Below are 23,360 nucleotides of genomic sequence, written 5' to 3'. Positions count from 1 at the left end.
AGCCTAGTGTTTCACTCCTAGTTTTTCACAAAGTTGCTATTTTTTATCTTTTCACGCATTAAATAGCCTACATTCTTTATTTCGGTATTTTCCATATTACTAAGGGTGGAGTAGCCTAAATGCGAAATAGGCCTAGTAGTAAACTCTGAGCTTCCAACCAACAAAAAGCAGCCCCCAGGCAAAATAAATAAATAATAAATAAATAAACAAATAAACATGCTCATGTCGACATGTTAGAATATGTTCAGCTCAAAATCTGGAAGACAATCCTGTCTGAAAGACTAAAGAGCCAACTGCAGTTAATTTAAGGAAAAGTGAGTTCTAATATTGTAGAGTCAAACATAAAAATAAGTTTTTTTTATAACGGTATTGGGCACGTAGGCCTGTATAAGTTAATGAACAAGTCTTTTTTATTGGAATTGTTGGCTTGCCATGCAGTTTTCTCTAAAATTGTAAATAAATAAATAATCAAAAATGTTTCTCTGTGTTTTAGGTCTGTTTGATGTTAAAACGGATGAAATAAAGTTATCAGTTATGGAAGGAGATTCTGTCACTTTAAACACGGATGTCACTGAAGTACAGAAAAATGATCACATACTGTGGTTGTTTCAAATCAATAATTCAGATACTCGTATAGCTGAAATCCATAAGCAGGTCTTTGATATGTATGAAAGTAATGAGACATTTGGAGACAGACTGCAGATGGACAGTCGAACTGGAGCTCTGACCATCAGGAACATCAGAACTGAACACTCTGGACTTTATAAACTAACAATTATCAAAGGAGGGGTCACATACAAGCGTTTTTCAGTTGCTGTCTATGGTGAGTAAAATTAAATGTTTAATGAAATTAAGCAATCAAGATGGCAGAAATATATCAGTAGATTTGTCATTGATAGTACATGTTTGTTTTATAATTGGAGAAATTAAATATGCTTATGTATAATATAGAATCCATATATATAAAGTAACATGACATTTTACAAATGGTGAAATCTATCTTAAGGTATGAGAGGTTTTGCTGTATTGTGAATATTGTCAAGGCTAATTGGCAGCAAAATGGCATAATGACCAGCTTACGATACACAGCCACCAGTGCCTTATTACTTTTTGAAATCTGATACTATATAAAATATTAAGGACAAATTTTCATTATTTTTCAAGTTTTCCATTTTTCAGACAAATTGATTAAATGAGATGATTTTGCTAGAATGTATATATATAATAATAGAACCATGGTATGGAACAGAAAATCTCCATTCACTCGCTACTGTAATATAGTTCTTCCTCCCACCACATATTATTTCCATCATAGACGTTTTGTGAGTGAACACAAACCTTCTTGAGGGAACGCAAAACTTTTGAAAGTAAATGCAAAAGCATTTATTTACTATTACCATGTCCCTTTTGGGGCTATTCTCTGATATTTCCAGCTCCTCTACCCATTCCTGTCATCACTAGAGGCACTTCAAACTGTTCTTCATCATCATCATCTGAAAGATCATCAGTGTCCAGATGTTCACTGCTGTGTTCAGTGTTGAATGTGAGTGATGTGACTCTCTCCTGGTACAAAGGAAACAGTTTATTGTCCAGCATCAGTGTGTCTGATCTCAGCATCAGTCTCTCTCTACCTCTGGAGGTGGAATATCAAGATAAAAACACCTACAGCTGTGTGCTCAACAATCCCATCAGCAACCAGACCAAACATCTGGACATCAGTCAACTCTGTCAGACATGTATTGGTAAGTCAGAGGTGATATTAAGAGTTTAAAAAAAATTATATTCTTCATGCTTTCCAACCTTGTCTGTTCAAAGCCATGTTAAGTGCGTTGAGAGCTATGGCAACAATGTCCTGATTGAAATCAGACACTTCAGGACTCATAATTATTATCATTCTATTGTTCATTACAGAGCTCCCGCAGTTACAGTCATTGGGATTATCAGTTAGTATAGTGGTGGTGCTGGTCTTGGCTGTAGTTGTGGGGGCGGTATGTTTTCACCGCAGGAAATGCAAACAAGCAACACCAGAAGGCAAGTATTACCCTTTTCATCAAATAATATGAGCATTCTGGGACAAAATCAAGATTTTAAAAGATGTGCCACAATATCTGTTTTTAAACACCATTTCAGACTTATTTGAACAATGTGACATTATCATTAAAACAGTCCAGACTTGTGAGGAAGAGGTACTTTATGCCGAAACAACATTTTGTGCACGTAGTGCTCACAGTACGGTAAGACACTGTATTGCAGTGTGCAGTGAATCTGTCTGCAGAAACCACAGAGGCCGAGAGAAACACATGCGCTTGCACATGTGACAAAGCAGAAAATGTGCCATCCTGTGCTGCTGTCAGTGTTTGTGCTTATTTTTAGCTTAATACCTGCTTGTGCTTGTTCTTTTTCTGCTTAGGCTTCAGTTGTACCTGATACCATCCCCAAGGCACTGTGCAACATCAACTTGAGAAAGCACATTATACCAAAAAGTGTTCTTATTTCTCAGAGCTAGTTCAGTTTAGGAAGGGTGGAGGTTGACATTTTTCTGAATACCATGATTATGCCTCTGAAAAGCCACAGGCATCTGTAACAGACACACAGACAGTGATGCACAGTCATCAGATCACAAAAGCATTTATTATAAACCCTGATTATTCAATGGCAGCTGAATCTAATGCAGGAAATGCAGTGCTTTCCTTGCAGCTCTACAAGGGATTAACAATGAACAGTGTTTCTAAAACACCCAAAAGCACCACAATGTCCTTCAAAAGCCAAAAGCAAAGCTCTGTTTAAAGTCTCCCCTTTGTGGTAGAAATTGTGCATGTACAACTTGCCAGTATTTAAGAAAGTTATTTAAAACAATCAAATAAAACACCATGCTTTTGCTATAATGTCCTGTGCTTGTAATTGTCTTTGTATTCAACCGTTGTCCTTGAGCCGATTTATAGTGTTTATAGTCAAGAAGGATTACAAGAACATTACCAGACCGTTGTAGACACACAAACACTACTTATATACACATACACATACACAATATTTTTGTTGTTTTAGTTTTAATTCCTAACGTTCATGTTTTGATTTCTTTCAGAAACCGGATGAAGAACACCACATCATATACTCGAGTGTTAATGCAAAATGACAGGATCAGTGTATTAGCATTTTGGTGACTAATATGAAACTGGCATGAAAAAGTCATTTTCAAGTATTTCAGGGTCAATGATCTCAAAGTGCATCTTTTAAGGGCAGATTTTCTGAGAGTGACAAATGCTTCACAGTTCCGAATGTGAGTGATTGAAGCCTAGTGTTTCAGTGTCATCAGTATTTTATCACTATATCAGGATCGATTAACATCCTATGTATGTATTATTCATTTCTCTGGAATATTTGATATTGATTGGTCAGTTGGGATTCAGCAGTCAAATATTTCTGAATAATCTCCACTCATCTGAGTAACTCCGTATAACTGTTTAAATGAGTGGTCATCCCTAAAATCTCATAGATATTATTTAATAGTTTATACGTAATATTACATTGGAACTTCAGTGTTTGACGACACTTGTTCTGCAGTCAGCTGTTAGACAAGACATATTCATGCAAGTTCAGCTCTGTTGCTGGAATCTTTCTCTTATACCCTGTTAAACATTCTCAGTAGACACTGACGTCTAAACAAAACCTATTTTCTGTATTTTTTTCTACTATCAGCTCTTTTATAAATGTACTAACTCTGGTATACTTTTTTCTATTATTGGTGTACAAAATATATATTTTTTACAATATTTTGTATACATTTTCTATATTGTTTTTAAATATTTTATTTAGATTTTTGGATAAGTTCTGAACATTTCTGAAATGTATTATACATTTATACTGCATTTATACCTTTGTATTATAATGCCTATTTTGTATTATTGTACCCGCACTTCTAAGGAGATGAAAGTCAAATTTACATGAACAGTTTTTCTGCACATTCTACTAAAATATTTTGGACCTTCTGTGTTCTTGTGGTGCCATCAGCCAATCAACATTGTAAGGATTTTTTCTTTCCTGCAACTCCAGAAAGATTAGTCAGATGACATTTACAGCACTGTGATTGGCTCACATGTTGTTCACAGGAGTCCCCATGAACGCCACATCTACACTCTTAAAAATAAAGGTGCTTCACGATGCCATAGAAGAACCTTTTTGTCTAAATGGTTCCATAAAGAACCTTTAACATCTGAAGAACCTTTCTGTTTCACAAAAGGTACTTTGTGGAGAAAGAAGGTTCTTCAGATTATAAAAAGGTAAGAAAGAGATAGTTCTTTAAAAAACCTTTGACTGAATGGTTCTTTGTGGAACCAAAAATGGTTCTTCTATGGCATCGCTTGAAGAACCTTTTGAAGCACCTGAATGGGAATTTTAACAGTTAACTGTCTTCAGTTCTTATATAGACATTCCTTTTTCACAGATTAGATCCTGAATGTTTGGCGCCCATTTAAATCCAACCCTATCCGACAAGCTTTTACTTGTCTGCTGTTAGTTGTTCAGCTTGTCAGACAGGACATGTTTGTGCAACTAATACTGGGAATTTTCCACTGTATTTTACATTTTTAGCTCTGAGCTCATCAGAAAAAGTTGTGTTCCACAGCACTTTTTCAGTATAGAAAAAGAAAAAGTAAATACTAAATACTGTTTTCTGTAATGTGTCCCCTACTGATCTTGACATACTAATACTGTACTAGTCTCACAGGTAAAGTAGTAATACAATGTAAACAAAACCTTTGTTATCTACATTCTACATTCATGTATTAAACGATCTAAAACAGCACTGACCATGTGTTTATGTTATTATATCAGTGTTGCCTTAATAAAAATAATTTTGCCATGACAAAAAGTATCTAAAAAAAGTATTTCACTGTTTACTGATGACTTTAGCCCCAAAAAATTGTGTCATGTTCTAAAGAAAGATGTCATTGTGAACTTACACAGTAATTACTTGACTAATTCATAAAAGAACCTTGCCTCTGTGCTTATGTCGACTCTGGAGTTGTAAAGCGTGGGGAATTCAAGTCAGTGACACTAGAGGGAGCCAGAGCTTTAAACTATAAACAATGTGCATCTCATCCTAAATAGCATGTGACAATAGAATAAGTCACAAAGCCACAATCCATTGTGCTTTTAAGGAGGATTTGGTTCTGAACTGCAACCACGAATAGAAAGAACTAAGCATTTATACTTCTGACTCATCCCTTTTCTTTAAAAAAGGGTTTATCATTTTTATTATTTTATCTCAACTGTAAATCTATTGCTATTTCGTGGTCTACAACATGAAAAAAAGCCATGTACATGACAAATGTAGAAACGTTGTACACAACTATTGTGCACCACAAGCAACACAACGAAAAAGGAACCTCAAAGTTGATCTTTAGGTAAATGCGTGCAAATGTATAGGGCCCCATTTCTATATTTTGCCTGGGGCCCCCAAATTACTAAATCCGACCCTGTGTAAATAACCATAAAAAAACATATTTTAATTTCAAAACGGCCATAACTGAGAAAAAAGTCAAGTAGTTTGCATCACTGGGTATTACTGTCAGTTAAAATTTGTATTGTAAAAACTGTCTTACGACAGCTAGCAACAGTCAGTTACAGCAAAACTGTTCCATGCATTATGTTTTTCAGCTAAATTAACTGTTTGTTATTTATTTAACAACCCATTTGCTGGAGAGAGATCTACCTGTCGCGACATTTCTTACTGCCTTCTCTTAAAAAATATATTTTTTTATCAAGGTAAAATCTACATATAGTTGGAATAAAAATGAAAATATTGTTTAGTGTAAAATATGTTGAAGATTAGCAAACAGGTTGTCGATTTATTAAATGAAAAGCTGTTTCCTCACAAAAGCTGTTTATTCAATATAGAGAAGCCTCTCCTTCACTGACATCCATTCAAAAAAATATGGCCTCTGGTCTCTTTCCCTGCGCATCGCCAAAGCAGCAGTGTTAGCATTAGCCATTACGCTTTTTTGGCTAAAGGTTGCAGGTTTGCCTTCCAGTGGCTTTGAATTCACTCTCTGCTTCTGTGAACAGTAAAGCCCACCTACTTTGATTTGATTGGTCATCTCAGTCATTTTGACATTGATAAAGTATTGTTAGACCACTAGACCAGCCTAAAGAAGAAAAGTGTGTAGCAAAGCAGTACATCAATTTGCGCAGAATTCGAGATGGTCCTCACTGCAGAACACAAGATCCAGGGGGCGAGGTTGGATCCAGATCCAGCTCCTCCCACCTTACATATACCTAAACCTACCCGTCTCCACCCCTTGATCCATAAACCCACCCATCTCCACCCCCTAAATGTGGATCCAACCATGCCCCCTGGATCTTTGTTCTGCAGTGACGGGCTACTGCTACTGCTAGAGTAAGCTTCCCTATTTTTGCAAAGTCAAACCATGACCCATCATGGATCCTGATTCAGCTGCCATGAGAGATTGATATCAACATTACGCATTAGCTAGCAGGGTTACATTTAAATGCTTCTCCTCCTCGTCAGTGATTGGTGAGAAAAATTGACATCACAAAATATTCCGTAATACTGTTTTTATTTTCCAATCAGCAGATGTTATGCGTGAGTGTGTGCATAAAGGGACATAAATATATTAAGTTCCGTTATGTAATGGTTATGTGATTGACCTGTGTTTCTCTGTTATCTTGATTGTGGTTCAAGCTCTGGTGGCTTTATGTAGGATATGGGATGTGGGGGAAGAGTAACTTTAAACTCATACAGAGAGGAAGTAGATCATAGATGATGGAGCTGATGTAGGAAATTACAACTGTTTGCAGGACAGACTAGATATGCAACTATTAAAATAAGAGCTAATTAATTCTCTGAATGATTTATTTGATAAGTGTAAAGCTACATAGTGTGTAAAGCTACATACAACTTTTTTATTATTATTTTTTTTTTATGTATCATGAAAAAGGATTCAACAACATGTGGTTCGACCTTTGCGGCCTTTGAAGGATGCAGCCTCTGAATTGGGACACAGCTATTGTACTATGAATGCGAGAAAGTACCTAAATAAAAGCCAACTGCCAATTGATAAAGCCATCACGTCACAGCAGCTGCCTTTAGAAGTTCTGGTTTGCATAAAAACAAAAAGTGCCCTGAGATGTGTGCCTAGAAAAGCACACACGCACATTGCCTGGACCAACCTGAAATACAAGCTTTATAATGCTATTTGAGCATAAGAAAAACTTTATTAGAAAACTTGGTTAAACCAAAGCAAAATGCACTGAATTATTTTATCTGAGAAATTGTGGTTCAGCAGGACTTGCATCATACAATCACAAGGTGCACATATAAAAACCTGACCACAATAGCAGGCCATGCCTTTCCAGAGCAGTTTTTTTAGTATAGACTATAGACTGTCTAGAGATCAAAATCTGATTCTGCATAATTTACTCTATATCATTTTTGCATGAGAGAAAGATGCAAGGGCATCTTTATGATTTTACATTCTGTGCCTTTAAAACTGTATCAGTGTGCAAAGAGCTTTAAAACCACAAAGTTTTGTAAACCAAACATATGCAGTTACTGTAGCATTGCCACTACAGTATTAACTGTATATAGCCATTGGAAATGGCATTAAAGTTGTCATGTTTGTCACAAAATTGTTTTGCACTGAAGAAGTTGTGCACAAGGGCCATTTTTGAAATGCAGAATGAACATGAGATGTTTTGTGCCTTTACTAGCAGCTCGGTGTTAGATTCAAAATGATACCTGTGGTCAGAACTATTTAGGTCAGTGTGGGGTCTCAAGCGTTTTTGTTGCTGTTGTTGAATGCAGCAGCAGGTGTTTTGGCGTATACCTATTATTGGACACACAAGAGTGCACTTGAGTGTTAGTGTGTATAAGGTGTATTTGTGGCCACAGCGAGTGCTTTGCTCAAGCTCTTGTGAAACTCCCTTACCACCCTTTGTGCTTCACTGAGAACAAATGTAGTGAGAACGGTTCAGAGAACTGGAATACATACTTTAAATACAGGTACAGGTAAAAGATCAGCTTGAAATGAGAGTAGTGTTTAGAGACATTTACAAAGGAATGCTTCTCTTTAGTGTTTCTCTTCAGCTTCACCATCATTATTCTAGATAAATAACACCCATTTGATCAGTATAGGATCAAAACAGTTAAAATTGTATTGTGTTGAATGTAGCTTGTCATTAAGATCTGGAGCTTGGGGAAAAGCATCATGCTTCAAAACTAAAAAAGTAAATAGCAAGAAACTTTTTGACCTGATGGTGGCATTAGTTTGAGTTTGAAAGACCCAGAAAACAGATTATAAACATATTTCATTGTTTGGCCACAAATTGCATTTCCACAATTAAATATGTAAACGATTGAAATAAAAGTAATAAGAAGCATTGTAAGTGTAATAAAATTTGGTTTCCTGTTGTTTAATGTTTCAAAACTGAGCTGATGTCTTAAAAAGGATGCTACATTAATAAACATATTTTGATTCATATTCTCCACAGTTATGATTTTTCAAAGTATTGCAAATATGTTTAACCTTAACCATCCGATGAGAAAGTTGACAAGGATGTTGAGCTTTAGCTGAAAAGGAAATGGTGGCCTACCAGAAACCAAGGTGTCAACAGAAGAAAAAAAACTTCTAGAGGTTAACTGAGAGGAACAAGGCTGTTACAGCTTCTCGGTGGTTTAGGGGTCATGCATTAGTGCTGTGTGAAATAGCATACTACCATTTTCCTCTGTTCATGCAGTATGTATGTACACAGTGAACATTGGCTGAATTTCTGTGTGATTACCTGAAAGCTTCCTGATGTTATGTAAACTCTGTGGTTTGCATTGCAAATTGCATGTTGGTTCACTTAGACTCTCACAGACACAGGTGCATTGTTATGTCCCATCCTAGAAAAAGAGAAAAAGAACGTAACATGAGATGTTCGCTATTCATTATTTTAAGCTGCCATGACTTCATGGGGACCAAAGGCAAAAATAACCAACAAAAGAAGTCATCAAATATAAGTAAATTGATTAAATGAAACAAAAATACAAAAGTACAAAGTACCTCTCGAACTACCTGACAAAAAAAAATTAAATCACAAACTAATCCAAAAATAAACGTCAGGTCATCCCTCTACACATTATTATACATCATTATATGTATCTAATAATGTCTGTAGCAACTCTGAACATGAACAGGACACATCTGTATCAAACATGCGTTAGATACACTACAATTTGGATCTGTCGATGGGAGGAGAATCCATGGAGCTCTTCACGCCAAGAGGGCCAACATTAAAATGAATACCCTGTCTACAGACCTTTTAAAGGTTTGTGCTACACGATCCGCCAAACATGATCTTCCATCTGGCAACCAATCCTGCAGGGATCACACACATAGCTGTCATTTTCAGAAGAAACTAGCAAAGTCCATTGCTGAAAATGTGCATGCCTTGCATAAATGTGTTTATGTGTGTACACTGTATAAAAAAAAAATCCGTAAAATTTACGGTAAAAAACCGGCAGCTGTGGTTACCGGGAATTTTACCGTAAAAAATACAGTAGCAACGTTTTAGGTTTTACGGTTTTAACTTAAATTTACAGTTAAATATCGTAATTTAATTTGATATAATGTTAATATACCAACCTATTGAAGTACTGAAATCTGTTTTGTACCTTTGTAATACACTGATAACCACCAAATGCAGGTGGTGATGAGACAGTCACATGATGAACCAAAGCCCATCACAAGCAGCTTTTAGATAATAACATATATAGAAGGTGCACAGTGTCATTCATACAAACACCAAACACCATCATGGTAACACACATGAAACTGAAATAATGCAATAAACATTCATTTAACAACATTAGGTGTAACACACAACCCATACAAAACTGATAAGACAAAACTAAGAAGAAACATAGTTATTTCAACAAAAAAACATAACATTTTAAATGTAACGCAGGGAATTCTGGGAATGTCAATTTACGGTTATTCATTGTAAATTATACGGTATTTTTCGCTTCCAAAAACGGTATACTACCGTAAAATTGATGTCCAATACATGTAATGTCCAGTACAGTTTTTCACCGTATATAGTAGGGGAATTTACCGTTAACCATTTAACAGGCTTTTACTGTAGCATTTTTACAGTCTTTTACCGTTAAATTCACGGTCATTTTTTACAGTGTAGCAGGAGGAGAGCTTCCCAGATAAAACATGGCTCCTCTCAAGGGTTTTTCTTTATCAACATGTGCATCTCAAAATTCCACTGGCACAAACATTTTAAGCACTGTTCTTGGATCTGGGCCAATAAATAAGGTCAATAATGCTATAAAAATAAATGGAATTGACGGGCCCTTAATAAATGATTCAACTCAGCAGCAGGGATGCAAACAAAAGACGATCAGACTTATGGATGAACTCTATAACCCTACACTGATCAGCTGCTTCATTTTTATTGAGAAAGAAAGCATTGATTTAAGCATTGATGTGGAAGCAAGTATGGTCAATTATTATTATTATTATTATTATTACTATTTTTATTATTATTTGGCAAAACTATTTTACAAAACGACAAATAAATATTAAAACTATTCATTTAAAAAAAAATACTTTTAAAGATTAGGAATTAAGAGAGAGATTCGCACTAAACTTTTTAAAAAGTTTATTTGTAGTAGAGAACTTAGCGCTGTTTGTACTAGTAGAGACGAAGATGCTGATTACTATAAACCAGGGGTAAAGAGAGAGAGGGAGGGGTGTAAGTGTAGCGTAATGCTGACTTTCCTTTTTCAGAACCGAACATTCAAACCTAATGGAACAATCTTCATAAAGCCTAATTGGATTATTTCTCGCTAGTAAACGTTTTTTTAATTCTTGGACGTTGTTGCTGAAGAGGTGACGGAACACGTTAGCTTCATCTGAGAATGGACATTCTTTTTGTAAGCAGAGGACCTCGATGAATTTGTTTTTCACACGCACTCAGCTTTCGCGTCATGTTTAGCATATTGTTGGGTGTTTATGAAGAGGTTAAGAAAAATGATTCACAGCGCATCGTTCTTCTGTCTGTGTCTTTTCCTATCGACTGGTACGTTATAACATACTTTTTTTTTGTATTACAATTTCTCTGGAATGTTATATGCAAATAAGGCATCATCTAATTAAATATGAACTCAATTGCATACATTTCTACAACAAAAAAATCTGAATATTGAATAATGCAAGGTTCAGAATTCTTGCCGGAAAAAAGGAATAATAATAATAATAAACCTTCGGAATATAAAACTGTAAAATCTGATGCATGTACGTTTTTTTTGCCTGAAGTGTCTTGCCTTAAGAGCAATAACATTTGTCCTGGTGGATCTTCCTCATTAATATTCTGTTTGAACTTAAACAGGTTTTTCATTTGCTATATAAACTGTTTTTCTCCAGGTGTGTTTGCTGATACAGATGTAATAAAGTCAGTATCAGTGCTGGAGGGAGATTCTGTCACTCTAAACACTGATGTTAAAATGCAGAGAGATGATCAGATGCTGTGGATGTTTGGACCTCAAGAGAGGCGAATAGCTGAAATCCACAGACAGAACATCTATATAGATGCCACTGATACAATATTTGAGAAAAGACTCCAGATGGACAATCAAACTGGATCTCTGACCATCAGAAACATCAGAACTGAACACACTGGACTTTATAAACTACAGATCATCAACAACAGAGGAACTTCAAACAAGAGGTTCAATGTTACTGTCTATGGTGAGTAACTGGTGTCCTGCCCATGATGATCCAGACTGTGATGATTCTCAAAATTAAAACATTTTTTCTTCAGATTCATCTGTGATTTATAAGCATTTAATGACAAACCAAAGTGTGAGTGAAACTTATTTTCTACACCCTGTTTTGCAAGGCAGTTCTCTCATAATGGCTATTGTTTTATATTTCCTGATGGAAATACGTAAGAATAGAAGGAAGAAAGACAATAGTGTTGAAGTTTTACGTACAATAATAGTAAGAAAAATCTGTAAAGCCACATTTAGAAAGAGAAAGAGAATTTTATTGTTATAGTTTCGATGGTTAAATTGGTGTAAGAATGAAAAGTCAGTTTAGTATGCAAATATAACTGGCATCATCACCAATGTCTGTTACATTTTGAAAGCATCAGAAGTCAAAGAAAAAACAAACACAAACAAAATCAAGAGGAAGAGATACTTTATGCTGATACAACATTCTGTGCATATCAGGTTAAGAGTATGGTAAGATATATTGTATTTCTGTGTGAACTCTGCCTTTTGTGCATGTGTAAACACCCTCAGCTTCTTTAAATACCTGAAGTCTGTTGTGTATGTGTCTGAGAATATGCTATCACACTGCTCTGTTTCTCTCTGATGTAATGATTTATATTTCCTGATGGAAATACGTAAGAATAGAAGGAAGAAAGACAATAGTGTTGAAGTTTTACGTACAATAATAGTAAGAAAAATCTGTAAAGCCACATTTAGAAAGAGAAAGAGAATTTTATTGTTATAGTTTCGATGGTTAAATTGGTGTAAGAATGAAAAGTCAGTTTAGTATGCAAATATAACTGGCATCATCACCAATGTCTGTTACATTTTGAAAGCATCAGAAGTCAAAGAAAAAACAAACACAAACAAAAAAATAAACACAAATATGGGTAGCAAAGGCAGAGTTTTTCTGTTCAATTGTTTTTGCTGAACAACTTTTTTATTTGTAATGTTTTTTCAGCTGCTCTTCCTGTTCCTGTCATCACCAGAGACTCTTCAAAATGTTCTTCATCATCAGGATCATCAGGTCAGAATTGTTCACTGCTGTGTTCAGTGTTGAATGTGACTGATGTGAGTCTCTCCTGGTACAAAGGAAACAGTTTATTGTCCAGCATCAGTGTGTCTGATCTCAGCATCAGTCTCTCTCTACCTCTGGAGGTGGAATATCAGGAGAAAAACACCTACAGCTGTGTGCTCAACAATCCCATCAGCAACCAGACTCAACACAACATCAACATCAGTCAACTCTGTCAGCCATGTCCAGGTATCACATTATCTCTTTTCCTCTAATTGTGTTAAATTAATAAAAATAGTATATGTGCTATGTGCTGTCTATAGTCTAAACGTCTATGTGCTTTGAGGTGTTCTCTCATCTGTAATGTTATTTACATATTGACAGTTCATTGTTAGCAGATATGATCATATACAAGTATTTGTCTAGCCAGTCAAGGTGTGACATTTCTGTTAAATGAAAGCCTGCTTGCAGTTTATGCCTTTTGTCCCACCCTAAATCCTGTTTCAAAAGGAAATACTTTAACAAAGTAAAAAAAAATAAAAACAAGTGCATCAAATAATTTCTTCAGTAATTGTAAATTCTGCAAAATATCAGACATGTTGGGAGTGATAAAGTAAAGACCCAGTTTAAATGTTAAAATATTAAAGTGCTTTACTTATATTAAATGCTTAGGTAAAATGTTATAGTAATGTAATAGATTCTATCACCATAATGACTTATTTTTAAAGAATAAACTATTAAGATTACACTATTGTCTCTTTTCTGTGCATTACAGAATGGGAAGAGGGTTCACGTCTCAACATTTCAATAGTTGTTATAGCGCTCCTGCTGGTGTTCATAGCTGTAGTTGTAGGTTTGATGTACTGCCACAGAAAGTGTAAACAATCGGAAAAAGAAGGCAAGTATTGACATGCAAAAAAAAAATATATATATATATATACATATATACAGTATATATAATAGAAAAGGTTTGTTAAATGTAGTTAAGTTTATTAAATGTGTGATTATTATTAAAACAGTTAAGGCTCAAGAGGAAGAGATACTTTATGCTGATACAACATTCTGTGCATATCAGGTTAACAGTATGGTAAGATATATTGTATTTCTGTGTGAACTCTGCCTTTTGTGCATGTGTAAACACCCTCAGCTTCTTTAAATACCTGAAGTCTGTTGTGTATGTGTCTGAGAATATGCTATCACACTGCTCTGTTTCTCTCTGATGTAATGACGCTGAAAGGTTTTCTTCAGTCATTCTGCTCAACTGTGGGAAATAGAGCTGCTGTTTTAAATTTTTCTGTCCTTCACTTTTATAATTCAGTGTGTTTGAACCTACTCGATTTTATTTTTGATTGTGATGTTTCCTTGCAGGATGTCATTGCAGCAGATCAAACAGAATATTCAACTGTTAAGACATGAAAGACCGATCAAGCTCAGCCATCTTGTAGGACATTTCAATTCTCTAATTGCACCACGAGGATCGAGGATTGAGGATCGAGGAGGCTTCCTGAGGAGTCATGAGCGAGGAAACACAGGTGTATCCTATGCGGAAGTCTTTTTTGGGCAAAAAATGACGCACATATAAATGCTCCTCCTCCTTCACATATGTTGTAATAATTTACATTTATATTTTACCTTTGCAGTTTAAATAAACCATACATGTCATATATTTCCACGGGGCATCTTGCTTTATTATTATTGATTATGAATGCCTTAAATAACGAACTTCAACAACATAAGGGCAGATGGTGACGCTTTAAGTGACACTTGAGTGGACAAGAATATTCCAATGTTCATGATTCCTCCGTCCTCATTTCCTTTACTTGTATCCTTCCCTCATATCCTAAGGGGGGTAGAGCTAAGATGCGAGGAAAGGAAATGAGGATGCACAAATAAGAAATGAGAAGCACCACCGATGTCACTTTGATAACACTGGTGTTTTCCCCTTATATGTGTTTCATTACATTTAATTTAGGAGCAGCTAAAGTTAAAGATTATTTTCAGATTAGTGAGGTAGTTTTTGTAAATATGTAAATTTTCATTTCACTCCACATTTCACAATATTATTTTGTATGTTTTTATATATTTTGTAACACTTTAGGAGTGGGTGTCATATGTCATTTCCATCAGCAGTTTAGACGATATAATTGTGTGTCACGTTAATAGTGATGCACAAGATCTGATTTGAGCAGCCAGAGCATCAGGACTGAGACACGATTGCATAAACCCCCTCCAAATGTGGTTTAATCAGATTTAAGTTTTTTTTTTTTTTGGTGCTTATCTGAATAATATCTGGATATGCAAAAATCTGATATCCCCCCTTCATAGTAGTCTGTCTATCTTGGTGCCACAACATTTTCTACCACAGGAATAATTCTTTTTTTTTCTTTTTTCTTTATCAAATCTCCAACACACAGAGATACAGTGATTATGCACACTAAATATTCCAGGCTACAACACATTAAAATAATAAATACAATAACACCAGATATATGAAGCCAAAGCAAGCAGGTTTCCAGAAGCAGCAACAACTTTTGAGCATATACAGCTCCCTTAAGGGGTTTAGTTTAAGTAGTTTTATTATTAGAAGGTCTTCTTTCTGCTCCTAGAAGAGGAGAATCACCAGGACTGGACTGGTGCTAAAATTCAGCCCATCTGGCCCACACAGTCCCCCATAAATGTTTTGCTGGGGTTAGGGCAATTGGAATAAATTATTTATTAATAAATAACAGACGAAAACAAATGATATTTTTGAATTCTTAAAATGCACTTAACAATATTAATATTCCATTATATTGCAGGTTCTTAATTATTGAATTTATATTTTTCTGCAATTAAAGTTAGAACTATTAAATTCTCCTTTGTAGTTGCCTCAATGAAAAGCTAATTCTTGAATCCAGAGTAAACTATAGTATTAGTAAACCTTTATAAAAGTGATTTATTGCCTTTATTTGACCCAATAATAGGCAATAAATAGCATTTAAGAATTTTCGTGACATTAATATTAAATATAATTAATGCCATATTTCTACAGTGTCGGCATGTTAAATAGCCTAGGTGTGGGGCTGTGCAGATTAAATTGCTTATAGCTTCACTGTTCACATATAAGCAGGGCCTAAAACTAACTTTTTGCCACACCTGCCAATGGCCCGTGACGTGATAAAATTTACCGGCCAAAATTTTTTTTTACCAGCCATGAAACTCTTTTTGCAAAAACAGGCAGTCATTACTACTACAATGACTAAACATATTTACAATGTTTTTAATTTGTCCTTTACTTTACTTACAAGAAAAAACAACAAGCAGATTTATTGATTTATATATATATTTTTTTGTCCCTAAAAAAGGTTGAGATTCTTGTTCGGCAAACGGAGCAGGCCATCGTGTTACACCTGTTTCACACATACTCAGTATGTGGCTTCAATAGTGTAAACAAGTAAATTTTTATTTTACGAGACATTTTTATCGCTCATATCTTTTTGGACTGAAATAGCGCAGACATATGTGGGGGCATAGTGGGGTTTCGGCAATCGGCACACTGGGAAAAGCTGGGGTGCTTCTGATGGCCTATCAATTCTACGTCTGCTTTTCCTTTCCTCCACAGCCAATCACTTCGGGCCCCCTTCAGCCCCGCCTAGCCCTTATGTTAATCCGGCCCGGCCAGTGTCCTATATTGGTGACTATTAAGTATCTCTTCACCAACCATCTTTTAACTTGAACTTTGGCCTTCAAGACTGGCACTCTGGGCCAGCACCTTTCCAGGTTTATACTGTATGTGCCCTCCCTTTCTCTGTGATCAGTGAATGAGCAGCACCTACTGGCTCCATCAAAATGAAGTACAAAGTTACTTTTCAGAACCTTCATCCTCTCTGTTCCTCGGTGTTGAAAGAAGCTTCCAGTCTCCACAATCAGCTGAGACCTTCACACTTCACACTTTTAAGAAAAAGCTGAAAGTACAGCTCTTCCATGAACACTAACCACAAAGGCACTTGCTATTACAGTTTTTCTCGATTGCTAAAACACTAGAACCAGGATTTTGAACTAAAATTCTAAACCATAACGGCATTTTTAAAAAAGCACACCCATTTCCCTAAACTATAAACATGCTTTGACACACGAGTCAGATTTGGTAAACGGTTACTGCAAAACTCTACACACAAATCTCTAAATTTCTCAGTGCTTACACCATGTGGTCATTTAGAAAGCACTAGCATTCAATATTGTTCACTCAAGTCAGCACAGTTTGAGCTCAATTAGCACACAATAAGTGAAAACACTAGTGGTCAAAACTTATCACACACTCTAATAAGAACCTTCGATGGATAGATAAAAGGGCCAAAGTCAGCTCATTCATGCTGACTCTTTGTGATTGTAATGAAAACTAATGGGTCTTGTCACATAACAATGTACCATTCAGTAAATTGCCTGAGAAATTTTAAAGAATGTGCAATGAGAAGCAAGGTAGTTTTCGTAATTCTAGAAGGTGTTGAAATATGATGTGAGCTCCATCATTTGTGAGATTCACAATAAAACTCAATACTAATACATATAATATATTTCAATAATAACAGATCAATTTTATCACCGTGTGTGCAGCATAGGTTAGCACTTAATTTTACATATGAAGTGCTCTTCTCTTACCTTTTGATATTTGAGCTAATTCCGGTTAGCTCCAACCACCTCCAACACAGTTGCCTAAGAGTTTGTAGTAAATCTGAAAAGCTTGATTTGCTGGTTTAAGAGTGTTTAATTAGGGATGCTAAACTCTGCAGGACAGTGGCTGCCAAGGAAAAGGGTTTGGACACCCCTGAACTAATGTAAAGGAAGTTAAATGCCGCTCCCTACAGCACACAGAGCATTAGTAACTGTCCCAGTTGACAGCAGTGTGTGCTGTTATGAATATTTATGTTAGATCTTTTGAGAAAAGTATGCACTGCAACATCTTTTTTTTCAACTCTCATCATCTGTGATGAGCCACATAATGGACTAATAAATCCACAGTGGAGAGAACACAAACTATTAGAGTCCATCATTGAATAAAGGACTTGCTGTTTTTGTCCACTGAGTGGCAATAAAAGCAAGATTTATGTTTATTTAGCTTCTAACTCCACTGAACACCTTCGGCTTTATAGTCACGGGACCAAATGTCCCCACAAGGATAGTAAAACCTGACATTTTTGACATTGTGCGGTCCCCAGGAGGGGAAAAAATTATTAAAAATAGTAAATAATGTTTATCTGAAACGTAACAACGCAAACAGGTTTTCTGTAAGGGCTAGGTTTAGGGTTAGGGTTGGGTTAGGCCAACCCAACATAAAATTTCTCATAGTTGATAAAAGAATACACAGTTTTATTAATTGCTTACAGTTAAATACAATAAAACTGTAATGCAAGTTACAAACACATATAAAACGTCTTGGGTTACGCATGTAATCATGGTTCCCCGAGAGGGAACAAGACGCTGCGTCCCCCTCTAGGGGACACATTGGGGAATGCTGCCAGCATGACCGGTGTCTGAAGCACATGTAAAATAACTCCAGTCCTATCGGTCCACATGGCCCGTGACGTCATAGGTGGGTACCCGAATGTATAAAAGGGCACCTGCTGAATTCATCACCAACTTAGTTGTCTGAAGGAGACATAAACAGGCAGGCCGAAGGCATGGTGAGGGGACACATTGGGCAACAAAATCCAACCATGCTATGCCGAGGAGCATGCCTGTCCACCTGGTGAGAGAGCATCAGTGAGGTGACAGACATACACCAAGCATTTCCTCAGAAAGCAGCCAAGCCACTGATGCCTCGGGCTGCTCACATAACTTGGCAGAAACGAGGGAGCCCGATTCAAGATAAAGGGGACATACTAACCAAACTAGGAACACAACCATCCTTAGATAGCTATGCTATGTGAGCAATAGCCTGTATATATAAGACCACTGAAGAGGCTGAACTAGAAGCCTCTAGAGGAGCTCAAGAGATTGATACTAACAAACCCAGGGTAAGGAGAGTAGTTGCTGAGCTAGAACACAGCTATCCTCAGATAGCAATATCCTAAGGGTCTTATGAAGGCTCGTAGACCAAGAATAAATAATACACAGCTAGCCTAGATAGCCAGGTAAAACTTTCTGCAAAGCTACCCAGACCACAGAGAGTGGGCTATCTATGATATGATATGATATAACACTTTATTGTCAGACGAGTCTGAAATCTTTCTTGCATGACAGTATCTGTGTTTACAACAATCAGCATCCTTTAAACAACAACATGCACTTCATCCAGACACAAACAAAACACAATATACATTACACTCCCTTAAATATTACATTATGCCTTACCCTCCTAATACACTTCTACAACTACACGATGTTCACATTACTCTTGATTTTTGATTAAGTGTCTTATTCAGCTCCAGGATCGCCTGATGCACAAAAGAATGACCATAAGCTTAAGCGTCCACAGGGTAACAGAATAACAGTGACAGAACAAAAAAAACACAGATAATAAAAAATTTAAGTGAGTGAATAAATAGTGTGTTCCACAGTTATTGTCAAGTGTTCATGAGATGGATTGCCTGAGGGAAGAAACTGTTCCTGTGTCTGGCCGTTCTGGTGCTCAGAGCTCTGTAGCGTCGACCAGATGGCAACAGTTCAAAGAGGGAGTGTGCTGGATGTGAGGGGTCCATAGTGATTTTGCCAGCCCTTTTGCTCACTCTGGATGAGTACAGTTCTCATTTCTCTGGATGAGTATAGTTCTCAGAGAGAAGGGAGGGTTGTACCAATGATTCGCTCAGCAGTCCGGACTACCCTCTGTAGTCTTTTGAGGTCAGATTTGGTAGCTGAGCTGGATGTGTATTTTCCCAGCCTCACTAGCTGCTGTCTGTCTGTCAGGAAGCTGTTGATCCACTGACAGACGGAGGTGGGCACGGAGAGCTGAATTAGTTTGGGCAGGAGGAGGTTTGGGATGATGGTGTTAAATCCTCACATAAGTCTGCATGTTGCAGAACATAATGCAGTCCCATGTTGACTGCATCGTCCACAGACCTGTTTGCTCTGTAGGCAAACTGAAGAGGATCCAGCAAGGGTCCAGTGATGTCCTTCAGGTGGGCCAGCACCAGTTTTTCAAAAGACTTCATGACCACAGACGTTAGAGCCACAGGCCTGTAGTCATTAAGTCCTGTAATTTTGGATTTCTTTGGGACGGGGATGATGGTGGAGCGTTTGAAGCATGAAGGGACTTCGCACAGCTCCAGTGATCTGTTGAAGATCTGTGTAAAGATGGGGGCCAGCTGGTCAGCACAGGATTTCAGACAGACTGGTGTAACACAATCTGGGCCTGGTGCTTTTTTCCTTTTCTGCTTCCGGAAGACCTGGCGCACCTCGTCTTCGCTGTTATTGTTTATAAAGCTTTAATTAAAGATTCACATTTAAGTTTCATTGGAACACAAATGATCTATTTTCTCTCATCTCAGAATATGTCTGCTGTTCATCTGCTATGGTTACAAGGTAACTTTTAAAAACAGTTAAATGAACAAATAAAACAATTAATTGTTACCTCTTTCCATTTACATTCACCAGGATCTTAATATTCAGATTTAAACATCTTAACAAACTATCCAAAAATAAGAACACATACAGTATGACCAGAATACAAACTGTCATGCCATGGACTCTTTTGTGTGTGTTTTCCCTCCCCATGTGCTCCGTGACCCAGTTTCTTCCTCGTGTTGATTGTTCATTGCTCCCAGGTGTGTCCAGTTAATTACCCCTTGTATTTAAGTCCTAGTCTGTGCAGTCTGTCTCTGTTGGGTCTACAAGTTATGTCCGTGTGTCATTCCTCGTTCCTGTTGTGGATTATTCCCTGTGTTCGTTCATTAAAAGACTGTTTAACGCTTCTCTGCGTCTCCTGCGTTCCTTCCGGCAGCGAATCGAAACAGAAGACCCGACCTAAACAGTTACCTCTGTGTGTTCCCCCCGTTTTTGTTTCCGTTTTTTCCCCAGTGTTTTTTGTTTCCGTTGTGTCTATGGATCCCCTCCTTCGTCCTGAATACCTCGTCCTCCTGCTGGAGCAGGGGGAGAGATCGCTCGAGGGCCACACCAGACTATTTCTAGTGCTTGCCAATATCTCCAGCTACCCGGACGACGCACTCTGTGCATTCTGTGATGCCAGTTTGAACTCCGCGTACAGAGCGCCGTCGTCCGAGGAAGGCCCTCGAGCGAATTTTGCCACATTTGTGGAGTGGACACTGGTGAGACATGGATCCCCGTTCACTGTCTGTCCCGAGGGGGATATCGCCAGTACCAGCCCGGACCCAGTGCCCAGCCCACCATCTCCCCACTATGTGGAGTGCATGCCAGAGCCCACCACTGACAGATAGCCAGAGCCCGCCGCGACCGACGAGCCATCGCCACATGGAGCAACAGTGCTGAGGATCGCCGCGGAGCTGGAGCTGCTGAGATCGTCAGACCAGGTGCGAGAGCCGGCTATAACGTTCCAGAGTTAAGCCCAGAGAGGGCTCCCGTTCAAGAGTTAAGCTCAGAGAGGGTTCTCGTTCCTGAGTTAAGCCTAGAGAGGGCTCCCGTTCCAGAGTTCAGCCCTGAAATCCCGGAGGCTCACAAATGCCCGCCCTCCCACCCACTCCTGCCTCCTCCTCCGCTGTCATCTGGCAGCCACTCTGCTCGCCCTCAGCCCACCATCTATACGGTGTGAGCTCCGCGGGACTGCCATCCTCCAGCGTCGCAGTGGCCGGAGTATCCCTTGACTCCGCCTCCAGCCTCTAAGCTCCGGACTCCGCTAAAACGGAATAAATTTAAATGAACAAACTTGGCGTTGCATTTGCAACCATGTGAAAACAGGGGGTGCTGCAGCCCCCTCAGCACCCCTACTTCCCACGTCCCTGGTGAACATATTTCATATTCTCTCGTGCTCCAAACATGAACCAGCACCGTGTATTCGCACATGTCTACTTCAAATGAAATGCACGCAAATAAGGGCGCTGATACAGCAGTACGTCTGATCATGAACGCAATGACACGACGGATTATTGTGATACACAGCAAACAATGATATAGACCGAAAATTCAAAAAGAGTAAACAAAAAGTAACTGCCTTTATTTTTTTCTTATTATTCATTTGTCTGTATAATGAATGTGTTGTAGGTCTGTGTTTTATTGGCTGTTGCCTCCCCTCTTCCCACCCTCTACACTCCCACTTTTCCACAGTTTTACATGCCCATTTCTTTTTCAGATCTAAGGCATGAAAGACTGGTGCTGAAACAGGGTTTTATGACACTTTAAAAACATTTTTATCCATCTTATTGCTTATGAACGATTGAATCCTTCTCTGTGGACAAACAGATTTTGATTGAGAAGACAATAAGTGTCCTATTTGATATAATAATGATACAATTAAATTGTAGGGGTTTATTGTGTTAAATCCATTCTATTATCAATCCTTCATAACATTTACAATTGAAAATATTTAAATTTTTAAACCTAATAGCAGTTACAATTGCGGTCTCAAGAATCTTTAAAATGTATAAGTCAGAAGAATCAGAATCAGAATCAGAATGAGCTTTATTGCCAGGTATGTTTACACATACTACGAATTTGTTTTAGTGACAGAAGCGCCACAGTGCAACATAATGACAGTGACAAGACAGGACACAGATAATAAAAAGAATAATATAAAAATATACAAAATAGACAATGTACAAAAAAGCAAAAACACAATATATAATATAGACAATTATGTATGTACAGGTATGATATGTGCAAATTTGACATGTAAATAACTATGTGTGTTAAATAAATAATGTATACTAGTGTTGTGTGTTCCAAGATTATTGTTACGTGTTTATGAGATGAATTGCCTCAGGGAAGAAACTGTTCCTGTGTCTGGCCATTCTGGTGCTCAGTGCTCTGTAGCGTCGACCAGATGGCAACAGTTCAAAGAGGGAGTGTGCTGGATGTGAGGGGTCCAGAGTGATTTTGCCAGCCCTTTTGCTCACTCTGGTAAGGGTCCAATTATGTCCTTCAGATAAGCCAAAACCAGTCTTTCAAATGATTTCATGGCCACATACGTTAGAGCCATATGCCTGTAGTCATTAAGTCCAGTAATTTTAGGTTTCTTTGGGACGGGGATGATGGTGGAGTGTTTGAAGCATGAGGGGACTTCGCACAGCTCCAGTAATCTGTTGAAGATCTGTGTGAAGATGGGACAGGTTTTCAGACAGGCTGGTTTTACACCGTCTGGGCCTGGTGCCTTATAAGGGCGACTCATTTAACGTTAACAGATTGCCAGATAGGCGTACAGCAGTGACAGGCAGACACATATAACAGTGTTCTGTATGGAAAGATGTTACCCCAGCTGACGGTTATCCATTTTCACCTGTACAAGTGAACAGAACATCTCGGTTACGTATGTAACCCTCGTTCCCTGAAGGAGGGAACGGAGACGTCACGTCAGTGACCGACGAATTGGGATATCGCTTCGATAGGGGACAGAGGAGCTCAACAGGGTCTACTATATGGACTCTCTGGAGCGGTTTTAGCAAGCCGACACTAAGCCGG

General features: G+C 37.7%; 1 protein-coding gene across 1 annotated transcript; it reads left to right on the top strand.

Moving 5' to 3' along the window:
* Positions 1-498: 498 nt before the first annotated feature.
* Positions 499-15,060, top strand: LOC107574025 (titin-like). The gene is made up of 8 exons (XM_016260497.1): positions 499-823; positions 1,434-1,582; positions 10,947-11,088; positions 11,433-11,756; positions 12,744-13,046; positions 13,573-13,695; positions 13,817-13,884; positions 14,166-15,060. The coding sequence occupies exons 1-8, from the start codon at positions 535-537 to the stop codon at positions 14,211-14,213; spliced, it is 1,446 nt and encodes a 481-aa protein (XP_016115983.1). The 5' UTR covers positions 499-534; the 3' UTR covers positions 14,214-15,060.
* Positions 15,061-23,360: the final 8,300 nt, after the last annotated feature.

The sequence above is a fragment of the Sinocyclocheilus grahami genome, unplaced genomic scaffold, assembly GCF_001515645.1.
Source record: "Sinocyclocheilus grahami isolate Dianchi unplaced genomic scaffold, SAMN03320097.WGS_v1.1 scaffold2096.1, whole genome shotgun sequence".
In the NCBI taxonomy this organism is placed as follows: domain Eukaryota; kingdom Metazoa; phylum Chordata; class Actinopteri; order Cypriniformes; family Cyprinidae; genus Sinocyclocheilus; species Sinocyclocheilus grahami.
Note: the sequence above shows the minus strand (reverse complement) of the source record. Positions and strands in the feature narration are given on the sequence as shown.